Here is a 22,188-nt window from a genome sequence, read left to right as displayed (position 1 = left end):
TCAACTAGTTGGTAGATGATGCGCAAGTCAACATAGGATGCGAACCCAAGTGGCTACAAGAAGTTAAGGAACTGAAGAGACAAAGAGAAATTGAAGAGAGGAGAGGGGGCGGGGTCCCTTCGAAAGAGAGGAAGAGAACTGAAGAGGGAGGCGCTAGATTAGAGAGAAAGGACTGAAGTTGGGTTGACCTAGATTACAGAGAGAGGACTGAAGTTAGGTTGAGGTCAGGGAGCTTTTAGGTTTTAGTTTCTATATTTTCAAAATCGCGCCAAAATGTTTTTAGATACATTATGTGCTCTTTGTAGGAAGTATATTAAGGATTTTTCCAGGATTCGCTTGCACTTCTACTAAGGATTGATTCCAAAAATATTTACGCCATTTTAGGTCAGGGAGAGTGAAGTTAGGTTGAGCTTTAAGGTTTTAGTTTTTATATTTTCAAAACTGCCCCAAAATGTTTTTGAAAATGTTAAGTGTTTCTTACAAGAAACATTTCAAGGGCTTTTCCAAGATTCGCTATCATTTTTTACTAACGATTGGTTCTAAACAAATATACCCCAAAAACTCTTTCAGCTATTTAAAAAGCACTTCCAAACGAACTCTTGGAAGTTGCAAAGTTCTGCTTCTTATTTAATTGGTCATTAGCCGTGCTTACAAATTTGATCTGACCAGTGCGGTAAAAAGTTGAAATCTAAACATTTTAGAAGGGTTATTTATTTACATCAAGGGGCATGCCTTGTGGCATTGGACCACATTCTTGATCTTGATCAGTTGCTTGTGTCTGCTTGAACACCATTTCCTTTTGATCCTTGTTTTTACCCCACAGTAAAATGTACATGCCAGTTATGACAATAATAGATCCCACCACGCTGGTAAATTAAACAAGGCCAAAGATTAATTAGCAACTGGTTAATATGAAGATGATCAAATTAATTATATGTAAACATACAAAATTAAACATAATTGAGTGAATAATTACCTTCCGAGGTAAATTTGTTCATGCAAGAAAGAGAAGTCCAACATAGCCGCAAATATCTGGGTGACGGGGGTAAACGCTGCTGTGAATAGTGCACCCTTCTGTTTCACACACCATGACATGCCTACGTAGCACAACCCTGATCCTATTACTCCCTGCAACGTCGATACACGTGAAATCCTAATTAGTTCTTGAAATAATATTCTAGATCGTAGCATTTGCATGGATTGATGAGATCGATGGAAATAATCCAACGCATGTACTAGCTGTTAAGCAACCACTAGGCTTAAAAGCTTTATCTTTTCGGGAAATGAGCTAACAATATTATATATGAAAGTCAGACCCTAGGTAGCAAAGATATGTACACGGATACTGCGACAGGTCGACATGGTGATGCGTAAAATTTTTAAAAAATTAACCACTAACATAGCTAGAACACGACAAGTTAAAATATAAATAAATATTACATATATTAAAATGTTATAGGATTGAGCTTGAAAAAATGAATCCTCATTAGCACTACTCATTTTCCGTAAACAAAATTAAGCAACATCTAATTCAAAGTATGCACACCCAATCAAATTAATCAACGTCTATTATCTTTGCAATAGACAATAGTCAATCAAAAATTCAAAATACACAAAATCCAATCAAAATATGCAAAGCCTAATTTTGAGTCCACGAGGATTTATGTCCTGCACGTAGGAATTAAGATGTGTACTGCGAGATCCCATCCTGCTCTGTTGCTCCTGTGTTGCTGCACTGCTACAATGCCCAATCAACTAGTTGCCTACTAGTTGCTAGATGTTGCGCAAGTCCATATAGGATGTGGAACAAAGTGACTAAGGGAAGTTAAGGAACTGAAGAGAGGAGAGGGGGCGTGGTCGCTTCGAAAGAGAGGAAGAGAACTGAAGAGGGAGACGCCAGATTAGAGAGAAAGAGAGGGCTGAAGTAAGGTTGAGGTTAGGGAGCTTTTAGGTTTTAGATTCTATATTTTCAAAATTGCCCCAAGCTCTTGAAATTTACAAAAAGTTCCCCTGCCACTTGATTATGTCAAAACCGTGTTCAGAGCATGTCCGAGACTTGTCGCCATGTAGACACTCCGACACTTCGGGGTTTTGGATTGTCCGTGCAACCTGAGTTACACCCTCCTCCCGCACATGTTCAACATTTACATGGAGGGGTGGACTAAGAGAGAGACAATCATATAGGTGCAACCATTACACCATGTTAGACCAACCATTAAACCCTATAACCTTAAATTGTTAGAGTATATGGCTAAACCACTGGACCTAAGGAGATACCATGTTAGAAAACCATTAAACCCTAACAAGTTCAAGCTTACATTGGCTAAGAAAGATTTGAACGGTGAAGATTATAGTAGATGCAAAATAAAATACTCACAGTATATACGACACTTAAGATCTCCAACTTTCCCTTGAGAATCCACATTGACATGACAATGTGCCTCTGTGTGATGAAGCACAAGATGGCGGATTGAATGGCGCCGAAGAACGACAAAATCGCGGTGCTAGAGTACTGAAAAGGGTAGCTCTTGCCGATCTTTGCTTGGATGAGGAACCATGAAGACCACAAGAGGCAGCCTGATGCCAAAATTACTGAACCAACAGCCCACCTATCATTCTTCTTGGCTGATGAAAAAGCCATTGTATTGGCATGGTTTTGCATTTGAAGTGTGGATTCTGAATGTTGGTTGGTTAGTGGCATTCCTTTGTACAAGATCAATGACACAGCTCCACCAATACATATTAGGGCACCGAGAACTTTAGCCATCCCAGTACCCTTGTTCTTTATGTTCACTTTCTCTAGTCTGGAAAATCAAATCCAAAAATGAAGTTAATTCCAATAACAACGTCGTTTACCGACTTAGAATGTGAGAAGTTGTGAATGGGGGAACGCAGAACATTAGAGAAAATGAATGAGTATGGGATCACTATAGTACCTAATAAATCTAGTTTAAAGTGGTTCAGGTATTGATTTATTAACTGTAATGTAAAACTCACATACATTTCGGTTACATATATTATAAAATGCAGAGAAGATAAGAAGTCTGAATTATTCCAATGCCCATTAACTAATCAGACCAATAACTTATTCTTTGTACTTTACCCAAATGGTAGACCCAAGAGGAAAGTATTGACAGGCACCATGTTGATGAATGCACAGGAATATGTCGCAGAGGTGTACTGAAGTCCAAGAAGAAATAAGTAATGTGTGAAAGTTATCCTGAAAGACACAAGTATTTGCCGAAAAAATCACATAAAGATAACATCAAATGAAACAACGTACAAAACTAAATCAGAAAAACCTAGTACTGCTACTAACCCAATTAGAGCACTGATGAAAAGGTGGCATAAGATTCGAAATGTAAGCTCTGTTCTACTTTTTCTGCAACAAAAAAAATAAATAAATAACTATACGCTTAGTAGTAATCGCTGATACCATACTTACTGATCATATTTTTCATAGAGTTTGAGACCAACTAGCAAATTAATATGATACATATAGAAACGAATAGTAAGTATATATAGGTTTTACCTTTCCAAAAAGAAAGCAATTGGTATCAAGAAAACAGCAGAAATCGACTGTCGATAAGTAACAATAATCAAACCACCCAATCCACCGTCAATAGTCTTCTTAAGGAGGATATTTACTATAGCAAATGCAAGGTTAATCACCAGCATGACAATAATAAACTTCCATTTTCCCCAGTAATCCATCGTAATTATATAGAAGTATTTTGATTCAAAGCATAATGCAGTAAGTAATTAGAGTGCTTCTATATATATTTATAGGTGAACCAACCAGCTTCCTTCCCACATATATGGGGTGGATATGAACGGTTAAAATTCTTGGCATCATTTCCACAGGTTGATGCAATCAACGTGCAATTTTTTACGATATTTTCATGCCCTTTAGATGTCCTTTTTCAACAACTTTGTCATAAAAGTTAAGCAAAGAATCAATTAACAAGCATCTTCTCCAATTTGTGCATCACTATCTATGACGTCAGATAAATATAAATTCCACATTTCATTTATTTATATTTCTTTTACAACTAAGAGTATTCTTCTTAAACACTTTTTTACTTTGTGACATTATTTTATAATACAAATATTATAATGAGAACCGCTCATTTTCTTTATCATAATTTACAATAAAAATTCTTTTGATTTGAAAGCGGCTCAGTAATTCATAAGAATCAAACAAATTGACGCTTTATTATGATAATATTACAATTTTTTTTTTTGCGGAAACCTCAGTACAAGGGAAATTTTATGATAACAAAAATAAAGTTACATCTAGTTAGGAGGAAAATAAATCTTACTCTTTTAGAAACAAAAACAAGAATGCTACAAAGAGGGGGGAGAGACATGAAACCGCTAAAACCAAACCTAATGGTTCAAACTTGCAAAACAAGTCGAACAATACCATAAAGTTAGGGAGGAAAAAAAAGAAAGAAAAAGAAAATGAGACAAATCTGGATGTCGAGATGAATGTTAATTTGAAAAGCAATAGTTAAGCAAGCTAATATAGTTTGAAAGCAAAACAACACAAGTAGTCGGCAGGAAAGAGTCATTCTATATTAAAATTAGAGAAGACAAGTTCATGTTAACAAACTTATCTACAATAAAATTTTCTTCACATTTATACGATTTTCTGATGTTACGTTATCGTTAAAAAAAGTGTAGCTTCTGGCATACAGGAAGCTAAACATTGACCATTCTTCCTGGTTCTTGCCACTCTACCGTTATCTTTTCTTTTGAATAATTTATGGGAGATTAATGTGCTCGAAACAATACTGCATCAATGAGCATCTTTCCGAAAAGCACTGGCGGCTGATATGATGGCACATTAGCTACCATTTCTTCAAAGTAGTATCCAATACTTCCACGTAAAGAATGCAATATTACTACTGCATCGTTTTGAAGAACAATATCTCATGGTACTATTCACTTACAACATATTTTTATCATTTTCGTTAAAACTCAAAGTTTTCAAGTTATTTTCATTAGTTTTCCTTAGAAAGGGAACTTTAACGAAAAACTATCGGTACTGTTCACTTTAATGAAAAGCTCCATGTATTATTCACTTTAACGAAAAACCACATTTTTACTCTATAAAGTCAATTATGATATTATTCACTTACAACACATTTTTTTCATTTTCGTTAAAACTTAAAGTTTCCAAACTTCTTTTCATTAGTTTTCCTTAGAAAAAAAGATATAAACCACTAAAAATAGAAAGCAAATGGTTTCTTTTTTTGGTCGAAGAAAGCTAATGGTTATTGCTGGCTAGGTGAATTGACAGGCAACGTAGTGACAAAGCCAGGACTTCAGGTTGGAAGGGGCCTCTCACAAATATTAAAAATAAATAAATCGATAGTAATTACAGAACTATTAACCAAAACATCATAGTATATATATATATATATATATATATATATATATATGAAAAGTAACCAAAATTCGAAATAGCATAGCATTGATAATATTACATATTTCCAATAATTAAAATAATTGTCATCAACGAGTTTTCATATTTTAAAACCGTTGCATGATAGCCTCGTGCTCTATACTATTAAAAATATATTTTTCAATATAAGCAAACAAACAACCATTCATACACAAATCACTTATTCGATTGCATAAGGTGTTCTTAACAATGTTCATAGCAGAAAAGACTCACTCTACACTTGCAGTTGCAACCGGTAAGATGAGTAAAAAAACATAGATTGACTATCTTTAAATTAAAACAAATATGAACATATATGCTAATTTTACAAACTAAAACAAATTAGGCAATGGTGACGAGAAATTGCAAGACATCAATTTAATCATACTTTATAAACAAAAAATTGTAAGAGGAATTGAGAATAAAATACATACTTTGGGTTGTTGACCAATTGACTAAACTTCAATGTTTTTCCTTTGATGGAATGATGAAATAATGGAATTCTTTAATCTGCAAAAACAAAATATAATTTTTAAATTAATTTACAATTGTAGATTTGAATTAGCAAATTGCAAAAAAAAAATTGAAAATGAGAACTTTAGATTTGAAGTTCATACCTTTGAGGATCATGGAAATTGAAGACTGATCGAAAAAGCAATGCACAGATATCAACCCTAACCCAAACTGTCAGACTGCAGTCGACTAGAAACTTAGAGAATAATAAAATACTAATTTTTAGTATTGGGAAAAGGAATAGAAGTGTTAGAAGTTGGAATAAGTAGGCTTTAGGGTTAGACTATATTACATAAATATCCTTAAAATATTTAAAAAGGGCCGGATCTTTTGTCTAGGAAATTAAAATGGTTTAAGTGAAAAAGTCATGGAAAAATGATAAAAATAATAAAAAAATAAGTAGTACTAATTTTTTTTTAATAAAAAAAAGCAGGGTGGGCCTAGGACTATTGTGGTCCTATGGTCCCTCTGCCCTGGCCAAATGCATGCCTAAAATGGTAATTTTAATATATATATATATATATATATATATATATATGTATATATATATATATATATGAAGCCTTTAAGGGAATGGATTCCTTTAAAAAAAAAAAATGGGGATACCCTTTTGACCGTTAGATTTGGCTTTAATGAAATTCTATGGTTAAGATTCTATGGCCTGTGATTTAATCACAACCACAAAATTTCATTAAAGGCAGATGTAACGGTCAAGAAGGTGTCCATATTTTTTTTGAAAAATGGGATCCCTTCCCTTAAAAGGCTCGTGTATATATATATATTCAGAATCCATCTGATATGTGTGTGACAGTATAGAAAGCAATGCATGCAGAGGCCTTTCATTACATCAAATTTTGATCATATGCAGATTGCAGACTCAAACTAGCCACCATGTGAAAGTATGTCATTTTTGTGTTTTTCATAGTTAGCCCTAATGATCCGAACTCTTATCGAGTACAAAGTTAACACAACCACCCAATAAGGTTTAAAAGTAAGAATGAAAGTTTACTTGTTTAGAATTGAGAAAGTCGAAAATAAGGAAGAGACAAAAGAGATAACTATGGGGTCTTTACTTGGGCACATGTGAGACTCTGCAGTTACAATTCATTTGGTGTTACAACTGCTGGCAATAATCATCATTTAGGTCCCCTTGTTTTGGCCTACCAATAATTGCTTTGATGACCTTGGCAATGCGAACTTCAACATATCTATAGAGAAAAGAACTTTGTAGCAAACAGTTTAGTAACTTATAGTCTTGATTTAAATTTAGGTAATTTCTATTTTGATACTCCTCCTTCTTGTTCAGTTAATTTCATTCGTAATGATCGACTTAAGATCTCCTGGTCTAAATTTATTATTGAGTAGGTTTGTTTAGACGCTTGCTTTTAGCCTTGTTTTTCAAACAAAAATAATAATAAATGAATAACTAACAAAGAAATAAATGAAAAAGTGTGTAAATAAGCATCGCTTGGATTATAAAGTGCTACTAGACCTACACCATTATCTTATCTCCCCACCTAGGGATGGGCAACGGATATGGCGGGCGGATAACCGCGGTTATTTACCCATAACCGTTTAAGTTTTTACCCACATAACCGTTTATCTGGTAGATATTTACATAAACGGGTATATCCATACCCATAACCATTTATAAACGGTTAACCATACCCATAACCACATATCCATTTACCCATAACCGCGTACCCGTTTACTTTTTTTTTCCCTACCCGTCTACCTATTTTTTTAACAACTTGAAAATTAAAAAGAAATTTGTCATAATTTTCTTTTTTCTAACTATTAAATACCGTTATAAGTACATTTAACATGTATTTTTATATTAACGGTAATATTATTTATGAATATATGCGATGTCTCCCAATTATTTGACGGTCAATCTATTACAAGAATCATGCATGGTTGTAGGTTAATTAATATTCTTGTATACATACATACATACATACATACATACATACATACATACATATATATGTAAGTACGCATCAATCTACTAATAGACTAATTTGATAAATATTTGGATTTTTATTTAGAAACATATGTTCATCGATCCAAGCCATTTAATCAATTTCTAATTTTAGGGTCAAATATTTATTGAAAACTCGAGGCCAATTAAATATATATATATATATATATATAGGTACGCATTATCTAATAATAATATATTTCTAAATGCTCAAGGTAATCATTATCTTGAATTGGTCAAAACTCCAAAAGACTCCAAAACAAAACTGTCGAACACTAATGCTTTAACATATTCAATCACATATATTAAACATTAGCCCGTTCTATCAATTATATTTTTCTCTTAAGTGAGGCATATATATATATATATATGGCCCTTTTGACATTGATTGTCTTATGTAAGTAATTGCTCAAGAGGCTTTTGACATTGATTGTGTTAGCTTCGGGGATTTTTAACGTTACCAAGATGGAGGACTACATCTTACTGTTAGAATCATATAAAATTACTTATTCCACCATGATATGTAGTTACAATATGATAGGTAGTTTAGCTTTACAAGTACTTATATGCACTAGTACAAAAATCTATTTGCGCGACACTAAACACAAAACGTCTCGCAAATGTCTTTTGCGCGACGCACAGGAGAGATCCGAAGGAAATTACTTATTCCCCTGTTTGTAGTCGTTGGATTAAATTTCAAGGGCCTATATTGATTGATTGGGTGAATTTGGTGGAAGGGATTCGGAGAGAGGATCTTTTTCCATAAAATTAGACCTATTTCAAGTTAGTTTATTACACATAACAAATTTGTAAGGAAGAAGTTAATTTAAACCACATATTAATGAAACTCTTTTTGTCAACTATAAGAGGGTGAAAAAACATTTTTGTCTTCTATCACAAAATAAAATTATGGACAATAAAATAATATGCACAAACTAAATTTTATAGTTGTTTTTAAAAGCATCATTTACATGTAATCCTAACAAATCACCTACAAGAACTCCTGATTTTACAGGTGTATTGTTTTATGAAACTTCGAATTTCTATGGCACTTATTTTCAAAACTTCAAGTTCGAGTTTAAGTACGAACTCTAGGTTCATGATACCTGCAAACAAACACAATATACATATGTAGTGAACGGGAATAGTTTCGGGACCTATGTGTGAAAAGAATGAGTGACAACCCAAAATATGGGGCTGTCGTGGCTTGCAGGCCCAAAAGAGTGGTTGTTGGGTTGCTGGACAACAAAGGAGAAGTAAATGGTTTAACATATTATATAACCAATTATTGGGTTAAGAAGGAAAAGTGAAAAACAAGGCCTAACCCGTGGGCTTGTTATTTCATGTGAGCCAAAAATAAAACAAGGCCCAAAAGAAAACAAAACAAGTGGGACGGTTTGGTGCATATGCCCAATTGGGTTGTGGGTCGACTGCTGGCAGCCCAAGTCCGTAAGAAAGGTGATGCAAAACGGCTTTGTTTTAGACCTTAGAGTTTTGGAGTAGGAACAACTTGGTGGCTCGGGCAACACGGCTTCAGGCTGCAACTCCCATGCATGTAGGGTTTGAAAAATCCCATTTTTTTTTCTTCTCTTATTCACGCATATTCAATTCACAACAATTATAAGAACAATAAATTTAAGCTGAATCTATAATTTGTACAAAAAAAAAAAAAAAAAAAAAAACGTAAAATTAGAGTTCATGCTTCATGTTGAATGTTTCATGCAATCATTGCTGAAAAAATATCGAAATTGAAACCATATTTTATAGATTACTTGGATTTCTTGATGAATATTGTGAACGACTTTGTAGTAAACAAGCATTCAATTCTTTAGCTTAGTGTCAAGAGTTGTTTAACAATGCGTTGTGGCCCAAATTTAACTGAAGGAGAAAGAGAGTGGTGCAGCTACATAAAGAGAAAAGATGGCTTGGGAATTATTGTGATGATATTTCTCCATACCTTGTGCCTTTTTTAAGAAAAATAATGGGGTTACTTGCCCTACAAGTAAAACAAAGTTGTGCCTTTTTGTTTTTTGTAATTAATTCTTGAATTGTTTCTCACTAACATTAGTAGTTGTTGAGACTATAAATACTCAAGTAATGATTTCTGTTGTGAAATTGGTGTGAATGCCCACATAAAGAAAACAACCACATATGGCTAAGGGTGGAAATTGGAAGAATAGAAGTCAAAATTATATTGCTTAAATAGTAAAAGTTTGGTTTTTATTGTTTTTGTGTGTAAGCCTTTTACATGCATTAAAAGAGACGTATGCTTGTATCGTATAGGTAGTACAAAAAATGAAAAGCAGAAAGTAATAATCATGTTTTCCTCATTTGTCCCTCTTTACGTTCATTTCTCTTATCTGATACTAGTGAAGAAAATAAACGGAATAATACATGACTCCTATTTCACTTCAATCTCTAACAACTCTGATTATATATATATATAGATACGCATCATCTGATAATAACATGTTTCTAAATGCTCAAGGTAATCATTATCTTGAATTGGTTAAAGCACCAAAAGACTCCAAAACAAAACTGTCGAACACTCTAATGTTTTAGCACATTGAATCACATATATTAAACATTAGCCCGTTCTGTCAACTATATTTTTCTCTCAAGTGAGGCATATATATATATATGTATATATATATGGCTCTTTATAACCAAATATATCTCGGGATACTAAACCTAGTTAGAAACTTTATTTTATTTTATTTTTTATTTTAGTTTTACATATATTAAAAATAAACAGTTAAATGGGTACCCGTTTATAACCGCAGATAATACTCATAACCGCCCATTTAAATTTCACGGGTAATCGTTTATTTATCTAAACGGTTACCCATAACCGAAACTGTCAAATTTAAATGGGCGGATAACCGCGGTTACCCATAACCAATAGGTATTTGTCCATCCCTATCCCCACCCACGTCATAATCCCACCCACCACAAAAAAAAGTTAAAAATTAAAATGTTATTTTTCCACCCACTATTTTTTCAAAAAAAACCTCTAATATATATTTAAATTCTTTAGAAGAATAGATATTAGAGTGCTCATAAACCCAACTAAGCCTTCACTAATCACCAAGATCTTTCTTTCCGATTTTTATTCTAATCAAAATTCCAAAAATATGATTGAAATGAGGGATAAGCGAACTCATTCTCTATTGAAGTCCTTTCCTTCACCCTCCCTTGCATCTTACTCCAGAAACTACACTGATCCCTGCCCACAACCACGTCTCCTTCTCCTCTTCTCTGTCAGTCTCCCTTGTCTACTCTTTGACCACCCCCATGTCAAAGAACACAAAATACAGACACAAAGAAAAAAAAAAAGAAAAAGAAAAAGCAACAACCTTAAGAAGCTCACGAAATCAAATCCAAACAACCTAAATAGCTAAATCAAATCATTAATAAATCACCCATGTATGCACATAGAAACCCAGTCTCCCCCATATGATGACACCTAAACCTGCAACGAATACACAGCCACACAATTTGTTCTTACGATAACAAACACCAAATGCAATTTCGTTTTGACAGACCCAAAATATCCACTCCTTCATCTGCATCTACACCACTGAAAAAAATCCCACACCATAATCAAATGCACTGTACCAAACCAAAAATTAAAACCTACCTCAAAGGTTTTGTTGGTTAAATGTGAAAATTTGCAACTTTTATTACAAAACAGTGACATTGATTTAAGAGCCACTGTGACTAATAATTAAAAATTGATTACCAAAATAAAATCAGAAATAATTCATAACAATACAAATTTGAGGCGAGAGAGGATGCAGAGATAAGACAATGAGTAAAATTGATAAATCATTCTTTTTTTTTTTTTTTCTTTCTTTCCATTGGTCTTTATATGTCATTTTATACGAGGATAAAATTAGTACTTAATTTTTTATTAAAGGCGGGCGAGGAAATAAGATTTTGAAGTGAATTTGTTAGCACTCGGATTATATTGGATGAAATTGGAGGAGAGGCCCAAACAACAATTAGCCTGACTAACAACAAGAAAAGGAGTATTCAACCAAGTCTAAGCCCAACTCCAAGTAAAACCTGTCAAACAGTTAATACGAGGAGAATTTTCTCCTTTCTTATGCTTATCCCCTTTCTCTCTTTTCTCTTACATATTGTATTTTGTATTATTGTATTTATAAAAGAATTAATATAAAATGTTGATGTGTTAAACGTAATCATTCAAATAAACGAGGGATGGTAGGGAAGAAAAATTTGGAGGGAGAGAATCCTCCTCCCAGTGAATATAGTTTCTGCATCTGCTTCTCAGTTGTGAACTCAAAATCTCAGAATCTTTGTGTTTTTGGAAATGCAATGCGCCATGGAAGGCCTTTCCTGGTCAAAGACCACCACCACGACGGCGCCTCCCAGCTGGGAGACATACTGGCCACCATCACCAAGACCCTCTCAACCTCCGGCACCCGCAACCTCCCGGACCCCCACACCCTTCCGCTCTCCGAGCCCATCCTCTTCCAAATCCTCCGTGCCCAGTCCCTCCACCCCTCCAAAAAACTCGACTTTTTCAAATGGTGCTCTCTCACGCATAACATCAAACACTCGGCGCGCACCTACTCCCACATCCTCCGCACCGCCTCCCGCTCGGGATTCCTCCACGAGGTCCCTCAATTGCTTCACTCCATGAAGGAGGACGGCGTCGTGGTCGATTCCCAGACCTTCAAAGCCCTGCTCGACGCGTTTATCCGGTCCGGTAAGTTCGATTACGCGCTTGAAATTTTGGATATTATGGAAGATGTTGGTGCTGGGTTGAACACCGATATGTATAACTCGGTTCTTGTTGCTCTGGTTAGGAAAAACCGGGTGGGTTTGGCCATGGCCATTTTGTTTAAGCTTCTGGAGGGGGGGATTCGACCCAGGTGCCGAATTCGATTGCCTGCAATGAGTTGCTGGTTGCTCTTAGAAAATCTGAAGTGAGGGTTGAGTTTAAGCAAGTTTTTAATAAGCTTAGAGAGAGCGAGGGGTTTGAGATGGGTACTTGGGGGTATAATATTTGCATTCATGCATTTGGGTGTTGGGGTGATTTGGGTACTAGTCTGAGTCTGTTCAGAGGGATGAAGACTCTAACTTGGATTATGTCGGGCCGGATTTGTCTACATATAATAGCCTCGTTCATGGGCTCTGCTTTGTGGGGAAGGTGAATGATGCAATTACTGTGTGGGAGGAATTGAAGAGCTCCGGCCATGAGCCGGACGCAATTACCTATAGAATTCTCTTATTCAGGGGTGTTGTAAGAGTTATCGAATAGACGATGCCACAAAGATTTTTAGTGAAATGCAGCTTAATGGATATATCCCGGATACCATTGTTTATAATTCTCTACTAGATGGGTTATTCAAGGCTAGGAAGGTTGATGGCTGCCAGTTATTTGAGAAAATGGTTCAGAATGGGGTGAGAGCCTTGAGGTGGCCGTATAATATTCTCATGGATGGTTTGTTCAGGAATGGAAGGGCAGAGGCTGCGTACACACTATTTTGTGATTTAAAGAAGAAGGGTCAGTTTGTTGATGGTGTAACAAATAGCATTGTGGTTTTGCAACTTTGTAAGGACAGTCTGCTTGAGGAAGCACTAGGATTGGTGGAAGAAATGGAAAGGAGAGGCTTTACTGTTAATTTAATTACTGTATTGTCACTTGTGATTGGGCTGTATAAAGAAGGTCGGTGGGATTGGACGGACAAGCTCATGAAGCACATTAGAGATGGTAACCTAGTGCCGAGTGTTCTTAAATGGAAGGTTGATATGGAGGCTTCACCGAAAAATCTGCAGAGAAATAGAAAGGATATTACACCATTGTTCCCAATTAAAGGCGACTTGAGCGAGATTATGAGTTTAATAAAGTCTGCTGAATCAACAATGGATGCAGACCTAGATTCAGAGGCTGCCAGGGTTAAAGAAGATGATAAGAATTTTGTCCCCCGATACTGATCAGTGGTCATCATCTCCACACATGGATCAATTGGCTAATCAACTTAAGTCTACCAACCACTCCTCGCAGCTGTTTTCATTGTCCAGGGGGCAAAGAGTTCAAGCGAATAGGGAAAGCACTTTTGAAATTGACATGGTTAATACCTTTTTCTCCTTATTCTTGGCCAAGGGAAAGCTGAGAATAGCATGCAAATTGTTTGAGATTTTCAGTGATCTTGGTGCAAACCCCATGAGTTATACTTATAATTCTATTATGAGTTCGTTCGTCAAGAAGGGCTACTTCAATGAGGCATGGGGTGTACTCAATGAAATGGGAGAAAAGGTCTGCCCCACAGACATGGCTACATACAATGTGATAATTCAAGGCTTGGGGAAGTTGGGTAGAGCGGATCTAGGGAGTTCTGTCCTGGATAAGCTAATTAAGCAGGGTGGTTATCTTGACGTGGTTATGTACAACACCTTGATTAATGCACTAGGGAAGGCTAGCAGGATTGCTGAAGTAAACAAGCTCTTTGAGCAGATGAAGAGTAGTAGAATAAATCCTGATGTTGTCACTGTTAATACACTTATTGGAGTTCATAGCAAAGCAGGTCGGCTAAAAGATGCATATAAGTTTTTGAAAATGATACTCGATGCAGGCTGCACCCCGAACCATGTTACTGACACAACTTTAGATTTTCTTGGCAAGGAGAATGAGAAAATGAGGTACCAGAAGGCATCCATGGTGCGCAATAAGGATGACTGACCTTGAAAAGAATTTGTACACTTCAATTCAACTGTAGTTCAACCTGCTGTGACTTTCGGCTCATAAATGTTAATGAAAATTTGAAGGCCAAAAGTGTAGTCGTGTGTTGAGGTGCATTTTCGACCTATAATCATGTCATGCTCAGCTTTGGTCATGTTAAATGTTAAAATTGCTAGAGGTGAAACTTCAGGTCAGTACCTACTAAACGGTTAGAATGTAATGTAACTAGAATATTTGTTTTTCTTCCAAAACTCTGAAATATAATTGAGCTTTGTTAAGCAAGAAGGTAGTTTATTTGATTCTGGTAGTGATTTATGCAAGAATTTGAATGATCATGTTACTACTGTGTATTAGTTTTCTTCTTTTATGTTAATGCATCCTGCTTTCACTATTTCCATTAAGAAGAGCGTTCCTTGGATTCTCACTTCATTTCCTTCTCAGTTTTCTAACCCAACCCAATTAAAACTACAATGCTTCTTATCTATAGCCTTGTCATAAACTATCTAAATAACTGGAAGTCTCTCAATAAAATGAATTATAGCTAAGAATCCTTCAAAGATGTTTCTTGCCTCATTCTCGCTTTCGATTCTACCTTTTATTAAAAAAAAAAAATTTTAAATGAAACATGAAGAAAAAGCAAACATATTTTCAACTGAAATTGTAAGAACTTTCCGTATAATAGCAGAACTATGTTGCAGACTGGAAACTTAAATTTGTACACAAAAACTGCAAACTTCTTTGGATACTATTTTCAGCAGATTCGGCTTTTCTCCTAATCTTACCTAACCTTTTAATATCAACCATTTATGTACATCCTATGGTTACTTCATAGTAGTTTATAAATTATTTTCCTCTAAAAAGCAATTATTTGGGGTGACAAACTCTGAAATTAAGAAAGGAGAAGAGGTAAAACCTGGCATAGTGCAGCCATTGGAACTCTAAACGATGATGCTATTAAAGTTCTCCATATGATAGTTAGGTTTCTTCAATCTGGATTCATTCTGTTTTTGCTTACACTCGGAAGATGGAAAAATTGTAGTAATTGGAATCCAAAAGCAAAACGAATTTGGCATAGGGTGAATTCAAGCTTGTACTTCTTGCATTATATGTTATCAGAATCTGGGACACATCAGATTCTCATGTAAGATTTCGATAATTTTGTCTCTTATTGATTTCCTTTTAGAAAGGAAAACTTGTATGTTCTAGAGCAAATCCATTTGGTCTTGACTCCTGCAAGGTCTTATCTATGAAATATCAGAGCATCAGGATTAGATTCAAAGGATAGGGGAAAACCATGATACAGAAGGCTTACTTTTGTTCTTTTTCCTTGTAGGTTAGAACTCATACAAGGAGCGAGCCGAGAGTTCTTTACGATGGCCTCCATTTTTGTCAAAAATCAAACTCATGCCTCGAGTTCACAAAATTTGGAGAGCTTTCTCTCTCGCATTGCTCTCTAGGTAAACCCGACAGAAATTCTATGGAAACATCATGCCTGCAAACGAAGTAGCAGGCCCACACACAAGCAAACTCCATCTGAAAGCCGAAGAATTCAAAGGGTAAATCCCTTTGAATTCTTCGATTATGAACATCCATCTTTTTCCTCCTCATCTTCTTCTTCTGCAGCTGCTTTGACCAGTAGCGATACTTCAGGCAGTGCTGCCGCTGCCACCATGACGTTTGAGCGTTTTGTCGAAATTCGTAAAATTGGTTTCGATCACTGGGCTATCTATTTTGTTATCACTTTTCTGTTTCTCAAATTTTTTCCTCTCTTGCTTTCCACTTCGTGCTCTGTCACTCAAATGTTTTTCACAACATCTTCTTTCTTTTACCTTTCGTGCTCTGTCTTGCAGATGAGTCTCCCAGATTTGAGATTTTTACTTTTGCTTTATTTTTTTTATTATATTTATAGAAGATTTTTTTTTTTTAGTGAGTTTTTCTATTTCAGTTTTGGTTTATTGTGTTCTGGCTGTTGAAGAATGTAAATTTGGATTTGCAAATGGGTGACAGAAATTTGGACCCTGATTTCTCTTCGACGATTGCTATCAAGGTGAACTATAATCCTAGAGTTTCAGAGGTACTGCCGTTGTTTTTTGATATGTGTTTTTAGATTTTTGCTTTGTTTTTTGTTTTTTGTTTTTAATCTTTAATTGAGAAATTCAGATTTGTGTGTTTCAAAATTTCTGGTAAAAATTTAGGGTTAAGGAAATTTTAGAGAGGTGGATCACATTGTAGGATATGAAGTTCATGTAATTGGTATTTAGGGGTGGAATAAATTGCAGATGCTCCTTTTGTTTAACTTTTGGTTTTTATGTAATTTTCGTTTAACGCTTAATTTGAGGAAAGAGAACCTGCAATTTTTTATATTTCTTGATAATGTGTATCTGGGTGATGATGAAATATGCAATTAATTTATTTGCTAATTGGTTCGTTTAGGTGTGCATGAAGCAAAGCTCTAAATTAAAGATGTTAGAATTGAACCCCAAAAAAAAATAAAAATAAATAACGTTAGAAGTAGTTCCAAGCTCTTTAAAGATTTCAAATGCTATATGATGTCTGCTTCTTTGGCTGAATTGTTGTTGTTCTTATATACTTGGCACATAGATTGTATGCTTATTGCCTATTGATTTGTTAATTTTGATAATGCTGAGTTGTCGCATTCTGTGGTCATTTCAGGAAGTGTGGTAGAATGCAACAATTGAGCATTATCAAATTTATGATCTGACAAATGGTTTTTGCAGTAGGTGTACTTATCATGCTTGGCGACCAGGTTTAGACTGCCCCTTTTCTTTTATTTTGCTCTTCCTTTCTTTCTTTCCTTTTGCTTCGGAGAGGAGAAAACTAACCTTTTGTTTTTGGTTTTGTGGGGAAATAGATACAAGGGTTGGAAAGTGAATCTATTAGCATTTCCCCAATTGCTTTTATTTTGTAATTTTTGGGGGGTTGTGTGCTCAGATGCTGTCTGATTTCAGTCTTTTTGGCTTTCAGGAAAAGGAAACATTGGTGTTCGGATTTTTGCAGCTGCATGTCAAGATGCAAGCGAAGGCTATGCAGGTGTGTTCCTGTTAATTGCAATTTCATTACATTCAATGTCCAGATATTCTTAATTCCAACAATTGATTTCATGTAACAACGCCATTTTCCATTGATTAATGCTCATGATCTGCAAACCCCATTGCCCCTGTATCTTAAAGTTTTTCTCTTTCTTCTTTCCCCCTCATTTGTGTGCATATAAATTTGGCTAATTGTCATTTTTAAATACTTACGGTACTTTAGTTACATTCTAGCCCATTCAGTCAATTGCTTTCCCAAAATAATTGTATTTTCAGTAAAAAATTATTGGGTTGGTTAGAATTTCAATTTGGGTTTTGATTTTTATGCATTCAGACTTCCAGTCCACAGTTGAGAGACAAGGAACAGTTTAGGGTTTTTGTTTGGCCATAATTGACGAAGTAAAGGTAAGTCCTTTCCCATTTGTTATATGTTGTATTACTCTTTTCTTCTCAATTTTAATTGTTTACGGTAGTCGGTTTCTTTGTTTTTCTCTTATGAATATTTTTTATTAGGCATTTTATGTCCTAATTCCTTGGTCACTTTTCACCAACTAAATGGTTTTGCTGTGATAGTCCTTTGTCTATTTATGTATCCTAATCATTTTTCTATTTATCCTAATCATTTTTGTGTTCTATCTTTTCTGACTCGGATGATATTGATCAAATGAATTAGTTAGAAACTGAAAATTACATTAGTTCCATCAATATGTCGATCAATTGAATGAGTTAGAATCTGAAAATTACATTAGTTTCTTAATGCTTTTACTACTAAACAGATTTTGTGTATATGTAGAATAACTATTAGGTTTGTGGGTTTTGAACAGCTTTGCTATTCCCAAGTGCTATGAACTCTTTAATTTTCCGATTTTATGAATTGGGTTTTTGTTTTTATTTTCAGGCACGCAATCAAAGATATGGTGGTGCGCGAATCACCTAGAAACTAATGTATGAGTAGCAAAATATATGCATTTTAGAATGTTCTCAATGTGAGTAGGGCTTTTGAAATTCTGTTTTGGCATGTGTGAAGCTGAATGATGCAGTTTTGATTTTTTTTTCAATTTTATTTTATTTCCTGTACAGAACAGCTTTGATCTTCCACAGGACTACTCTCTGTTGCTTCCGAAAGATCTCCATCTCGATGTGAGTAGGGTTTCTTCAATCTGTGTGGATTACCCAGTTGTTGAATTTGATAGATAATGTGACTTTTGAGATGGCAGAGTTTTTGAAATTGTGTTTTGGGCATGTCTGAACAGAATGATGCAGCCTTTGATCTTTCAAATGGAGGGTTGTCGATGAGGTTAGTTATTTTTGAGGTTCTGCTTCTGCAAACGTGAACTCTTTACATGGATATCGAATTTTATGTGAATTTTAGTCATATATCAAACTGCTCTACACCAAACTCTGTGTACTACAACAATTATAATTAGCTTAGCGTACAATTTTGTTTTACAGTGGATTTATGATGACCAAAATATATACAAAGCATATGGATCAATTTTTCTAAGCCTTATTAGTTCTCTACATTGTGGTATTTCATGTTTAATAGTGTTAAATACTTTATATGTTATATTTTATTGTGCTGCTTTGTTCTTTTTGTAATTTTTAATGCTTCTCCACAAAATAGCTAAAGAAAGAACACTCTTATGTTATCCACCTTTGTTATTTTTCTTATGGTTGCACATTTTTGTTTTCATTCTTTTGGTTCTTGCCTAATTATTATTTCATTTTGGTTTTTTGTTTATCCATATAGATGTTATTTTGAAATAGAAAGAATTTTCAAGAGCATACTTTATTACAATTTTCCTTTAGTTGGGTTCACAAAATGAAATTCAAAACATCATTTCTATAAGGTTCACCCTAAAAACCCTTGCGACGAAAGTAATGGGATTTCAGTTTCCTTGCAGTTATTCAGGTGTCGCTATCATTCTTAGCCTTCTTGATTTCAAAACTACAACCTCAAGCTCACCTGCAAGTTCCTGCTCACCAGGTATTACAAAGTGATAAGAAATTGGCTCGCCTTCTAACAACATTACTGTCATATTTGACACTAAAAGCATACTATACATGCAGTTCCCCGTTTTCTATCTTCCTTTATTCTTTTTATTTTTATCTATGTGTAATTATTTATGTATAAATGCAATTCTCAAATATTGTAAATCTAAGTTAGCCTAATAATTTTAACATGCAAGGAAATAGCTTTGTCCAGCAAGGAAATGCCTCTTCACAACCAATTCAATCCAACAAAACTTTTACTGCTCTTAAAAACATTATCTGCTCAAGTAAGTTCTCAGTTTCCATATACTTTTTATTTATTGATATCTAGGTGATTTACATAGTTTTTAACCATTAGATCTCTTTAATCTACTCAAGTTGTGGGATTTCAAAAATGAAAACCACTTGCTTTCAATCTTTTGAAACAAATTAGCTTTGTAAAGTAACAAAAGAAGAATATTCCTAGAGGGAATACAATTGTCTGCTTTGCTAACGTAGTTCTATTTAGATTGATCAATGTTATAGTACACCTTTTTGTGGATTGTTTCGAATTTTAGAATTTTGTATTCAAAATTGGGTTTTTGTAAAAAATTTAGCTACAATTGTCGATCAATCTAGAGATTTAATTCAACTTCAAATTTCGTAGTGTGATGTTGATGTTTTATTTTATCTTTGGATGGAGTGAATGTCCAGCTACTTCAGTCCTTTGCTGACGTCTACAATTGAGTAGAGCCAATGTCGAGTATCAATGGTGAAGAAGATCTCGATGAATGAAAGGAGATTAGAGTCTCGATTCTTATTCCTCGAAGCTGGTGCTCGACCTACGATAAGGTTTTTTCTTAACACATCTAATTTTTAAGTTTTCAGTCATTTTAATGGATAGTTTGGTATTTGGGCGGCTTTGATCTTTGATTTGAAATATGTGATTTTGTCTAATTCTTTCTGATCCTCGATTTCTATTGATGTTTAGGGTTTAATGAAGATTCTCGAATGAGGTTGGTTAAGACCAAAAAAATGGTATGTGTCAAATTTTTGTTTTTCTATTCCTTTAATTTTATGCAAAGTTTTATGCAGAGTTTTGATGTGCTACTTATCTAATTGGGTACGTTGTATATATGCATGACCTGATGGTATTCCGTTAAATTACTTTATGCAAAAATTGTTTTTTGTCATGGTTCTAAATGATTTGTTAGATGTTATTTTGACTTTAGTTGTTTTTCTTTTTCTTTTTACTAATCTTTTCCTATGTGTTTGATTTATAGGCCTCTTGAATTTTGAGTTGTGATTGGAAATTGGAGTCCACACATGGAGTATAGGTAAAACCACTACTTATTTTTCTTATTACTTTTTCTTTAAATGTCTTTTGAGTCTGTATAGATTGTAAATTTCCGACACTTATGCATACTCAGTGCATACAACGAAGCCAATGTGTTTCTTTTAGGTATAAAGAACCAAATACGTTATATAATATATATATATATCTCTCTTCAACGAATGCTTTGCTGTTTTTACTTTTAATTGTTTTGTTTAATGGCTGTTTGGATCCTTAAAAATATTCTTCGTTCAAATGTCTTTTTGGATGGATCATTAAATTGACATAGATTATGTTACCTTTCTGCTTTATCATTACTTATTTGAATGAAATGCAAATTCCAATATTCCATTGTCAAGCCTTGAAATAAAAAATAGTTTTTTCACATGAAATTGAATTTTTCCATGTTTGAGTACTCTCTTTTTGTTCAAATTGTGTTACCAGTTTTGTGTTTTTTTTTTTTTCATCTGGCAGGTGGACTTAAAAGACATCAAGTTTGCAGGGGAATGGTAGGATTATCATTTTAGAGGTAGACTCTCATGTTAAACTTCTATTCTGGTCTGTTTATCATTAAATTTTGGTGAAAACATTGTTTAGTATAACCCTTATCCCAATACAAAATAACAGGTACAAGACTAGCTTACCATGGAGCTTATAATAGTCTAATTGATGCTGAAATCTTATTTGGCCAATTTTCTGGAACTAGAGTGTTTTTATCGAGAATCTATTTAAAGACCACAGAAAGCGCTGGACTCCCATTTGAACCGATGAGAAAACAGTTTCTTGTGAAATTGAGTTTTGCACTAACCATGTTGTGTACAAAGATATTTTGCTTCCATCAAAAATATGATAAGGTTACATTCATTCTTTTGATATTTAATTCACTTTTCAAATCTATGTAGATGTACATTTAAATTGGATAAGTCGCGTGTAGAACGCTGTAAGTATAAAAGAGACTTCTGCATGCGCGTGAGTGGGTGCAGGGAGGCTAGTTTGTATAGTATGAACAAACAAGTACTATTTCGTTGGAAGACTATCAATTTGGACCACATATCAAATAAAAAGTGCACACTATCACATGTCTAGTTTGACAACGTACTTGACAATATAACGTGTCAGACCATCTAAATAAAGATGATTTCCCTACAAATCTACGCCCCACTGATATACAAAATTCTG

General features: G+C 34.5%; 1 protein-coding gene, 1 long non-coding RNA gene and 1 pseudogene across 3 annotated transcripts in view; 1 reads left to right on the top strand and 2 right to left on the bottom strand.

The window, feature by feature from the left end:
• LOC148699084 (uncharacterized) overlaps positions 1-22,188 on the bottom strand; it is a 108,189-nt gene that overhangs the window by 11,169 nt on the left and 74,832 nt on the right. The gene's annotated exons all lie outside the window — the stretch shown is intronic.
• On the bottom strand, positions 574-3,778 carry LOC137719606 (WAT1-related protein At3g30340-like). The gene is made up of 6 exons (XM_068458640.2): positions 3,533-3,778; positions 3,320-3,382; positions 3,104-3,220; positions 2,378-2,804; positions 977-1,128; positions 574-866 (listed from the first exon to the last, which is right to left on the bottom strand). The coding sequence occupies exons 1-6, from the start codon at positions 3,712-3,714 to the stop codon at positions 707-709; spliced, it is 1,101 nt and encodes a 366-aa protein (XP_068314741.2). The 5' UTR covers positions 3,715-3,778; the 3' UTR covers positions 574-706.
• Positions 12,168-21,902, top strand: LOC137719613 (pentatricopeptide repeat-containing protein At4g01570 pseudogene; annotated as a pseudogene). The gene is made up of 13 exons (XR_015963665.1): positions 12,168-14,766; positions 15,989-16,729; positions 17,329-17,706; positions 18,040-18,110; positions 18,604-18,691; positions 18,786-18,845; positions 18,969-19,002; positions 19,610-19,692; positions 19,895-19,984; positions 20,391-20,528; positions 20,668-20,714; positions 20,960-21,013; positions 21,484-21,902. The product of XR_015963665.1 is annotated as a pentatricopeptide repeat-containing protein At4g01570 pseudogene (transcript).

Source organism: Pyrus communis, chromosome 1 (assembly GCF_041283825.1).
Source record: "Pyrus communis isolate YQ-2024b chromosome 1, ASM4128382v1, whole genome shotgun sequence".
NCBI classification, from domain to species: Eukaryota; Viridiplantae; Streptophyta; class Magnoliopsida; order Rosales; family Rosaceae; genus Pyrus; species Pyrus communis.
Note: the sequence above shows the minus strand (reverse complement) of the source record. Positions and strands in the feature narration are given on the sequence as shown.

Excerpts from the sequence above, each read along its gene's own strand:
- LOC137719606 (XM_068458640.2), bottom strand. The coding sequence starts at position 3,714 with ATGGATTACTGGGGAAAATGGAAGTTTATTATTGTCATGCTGGTGATT. Across the intron at positions 3,383-3,532 it reads ATTGCTTTCTTTTTGGAAAG|AAAAAGTAGAACAGAGCTTA; the intron begins GTAAAACCTATA and ends TTTTTGTTGCAG. Across the intron at positions 2,805-3,103 it reads CTCTTGGGTCTACCATTTGG|ACTAGAGAAAGTGAACATAA; the intron begins GTAAAGTACAAA and ends TTGATTTTCCAG.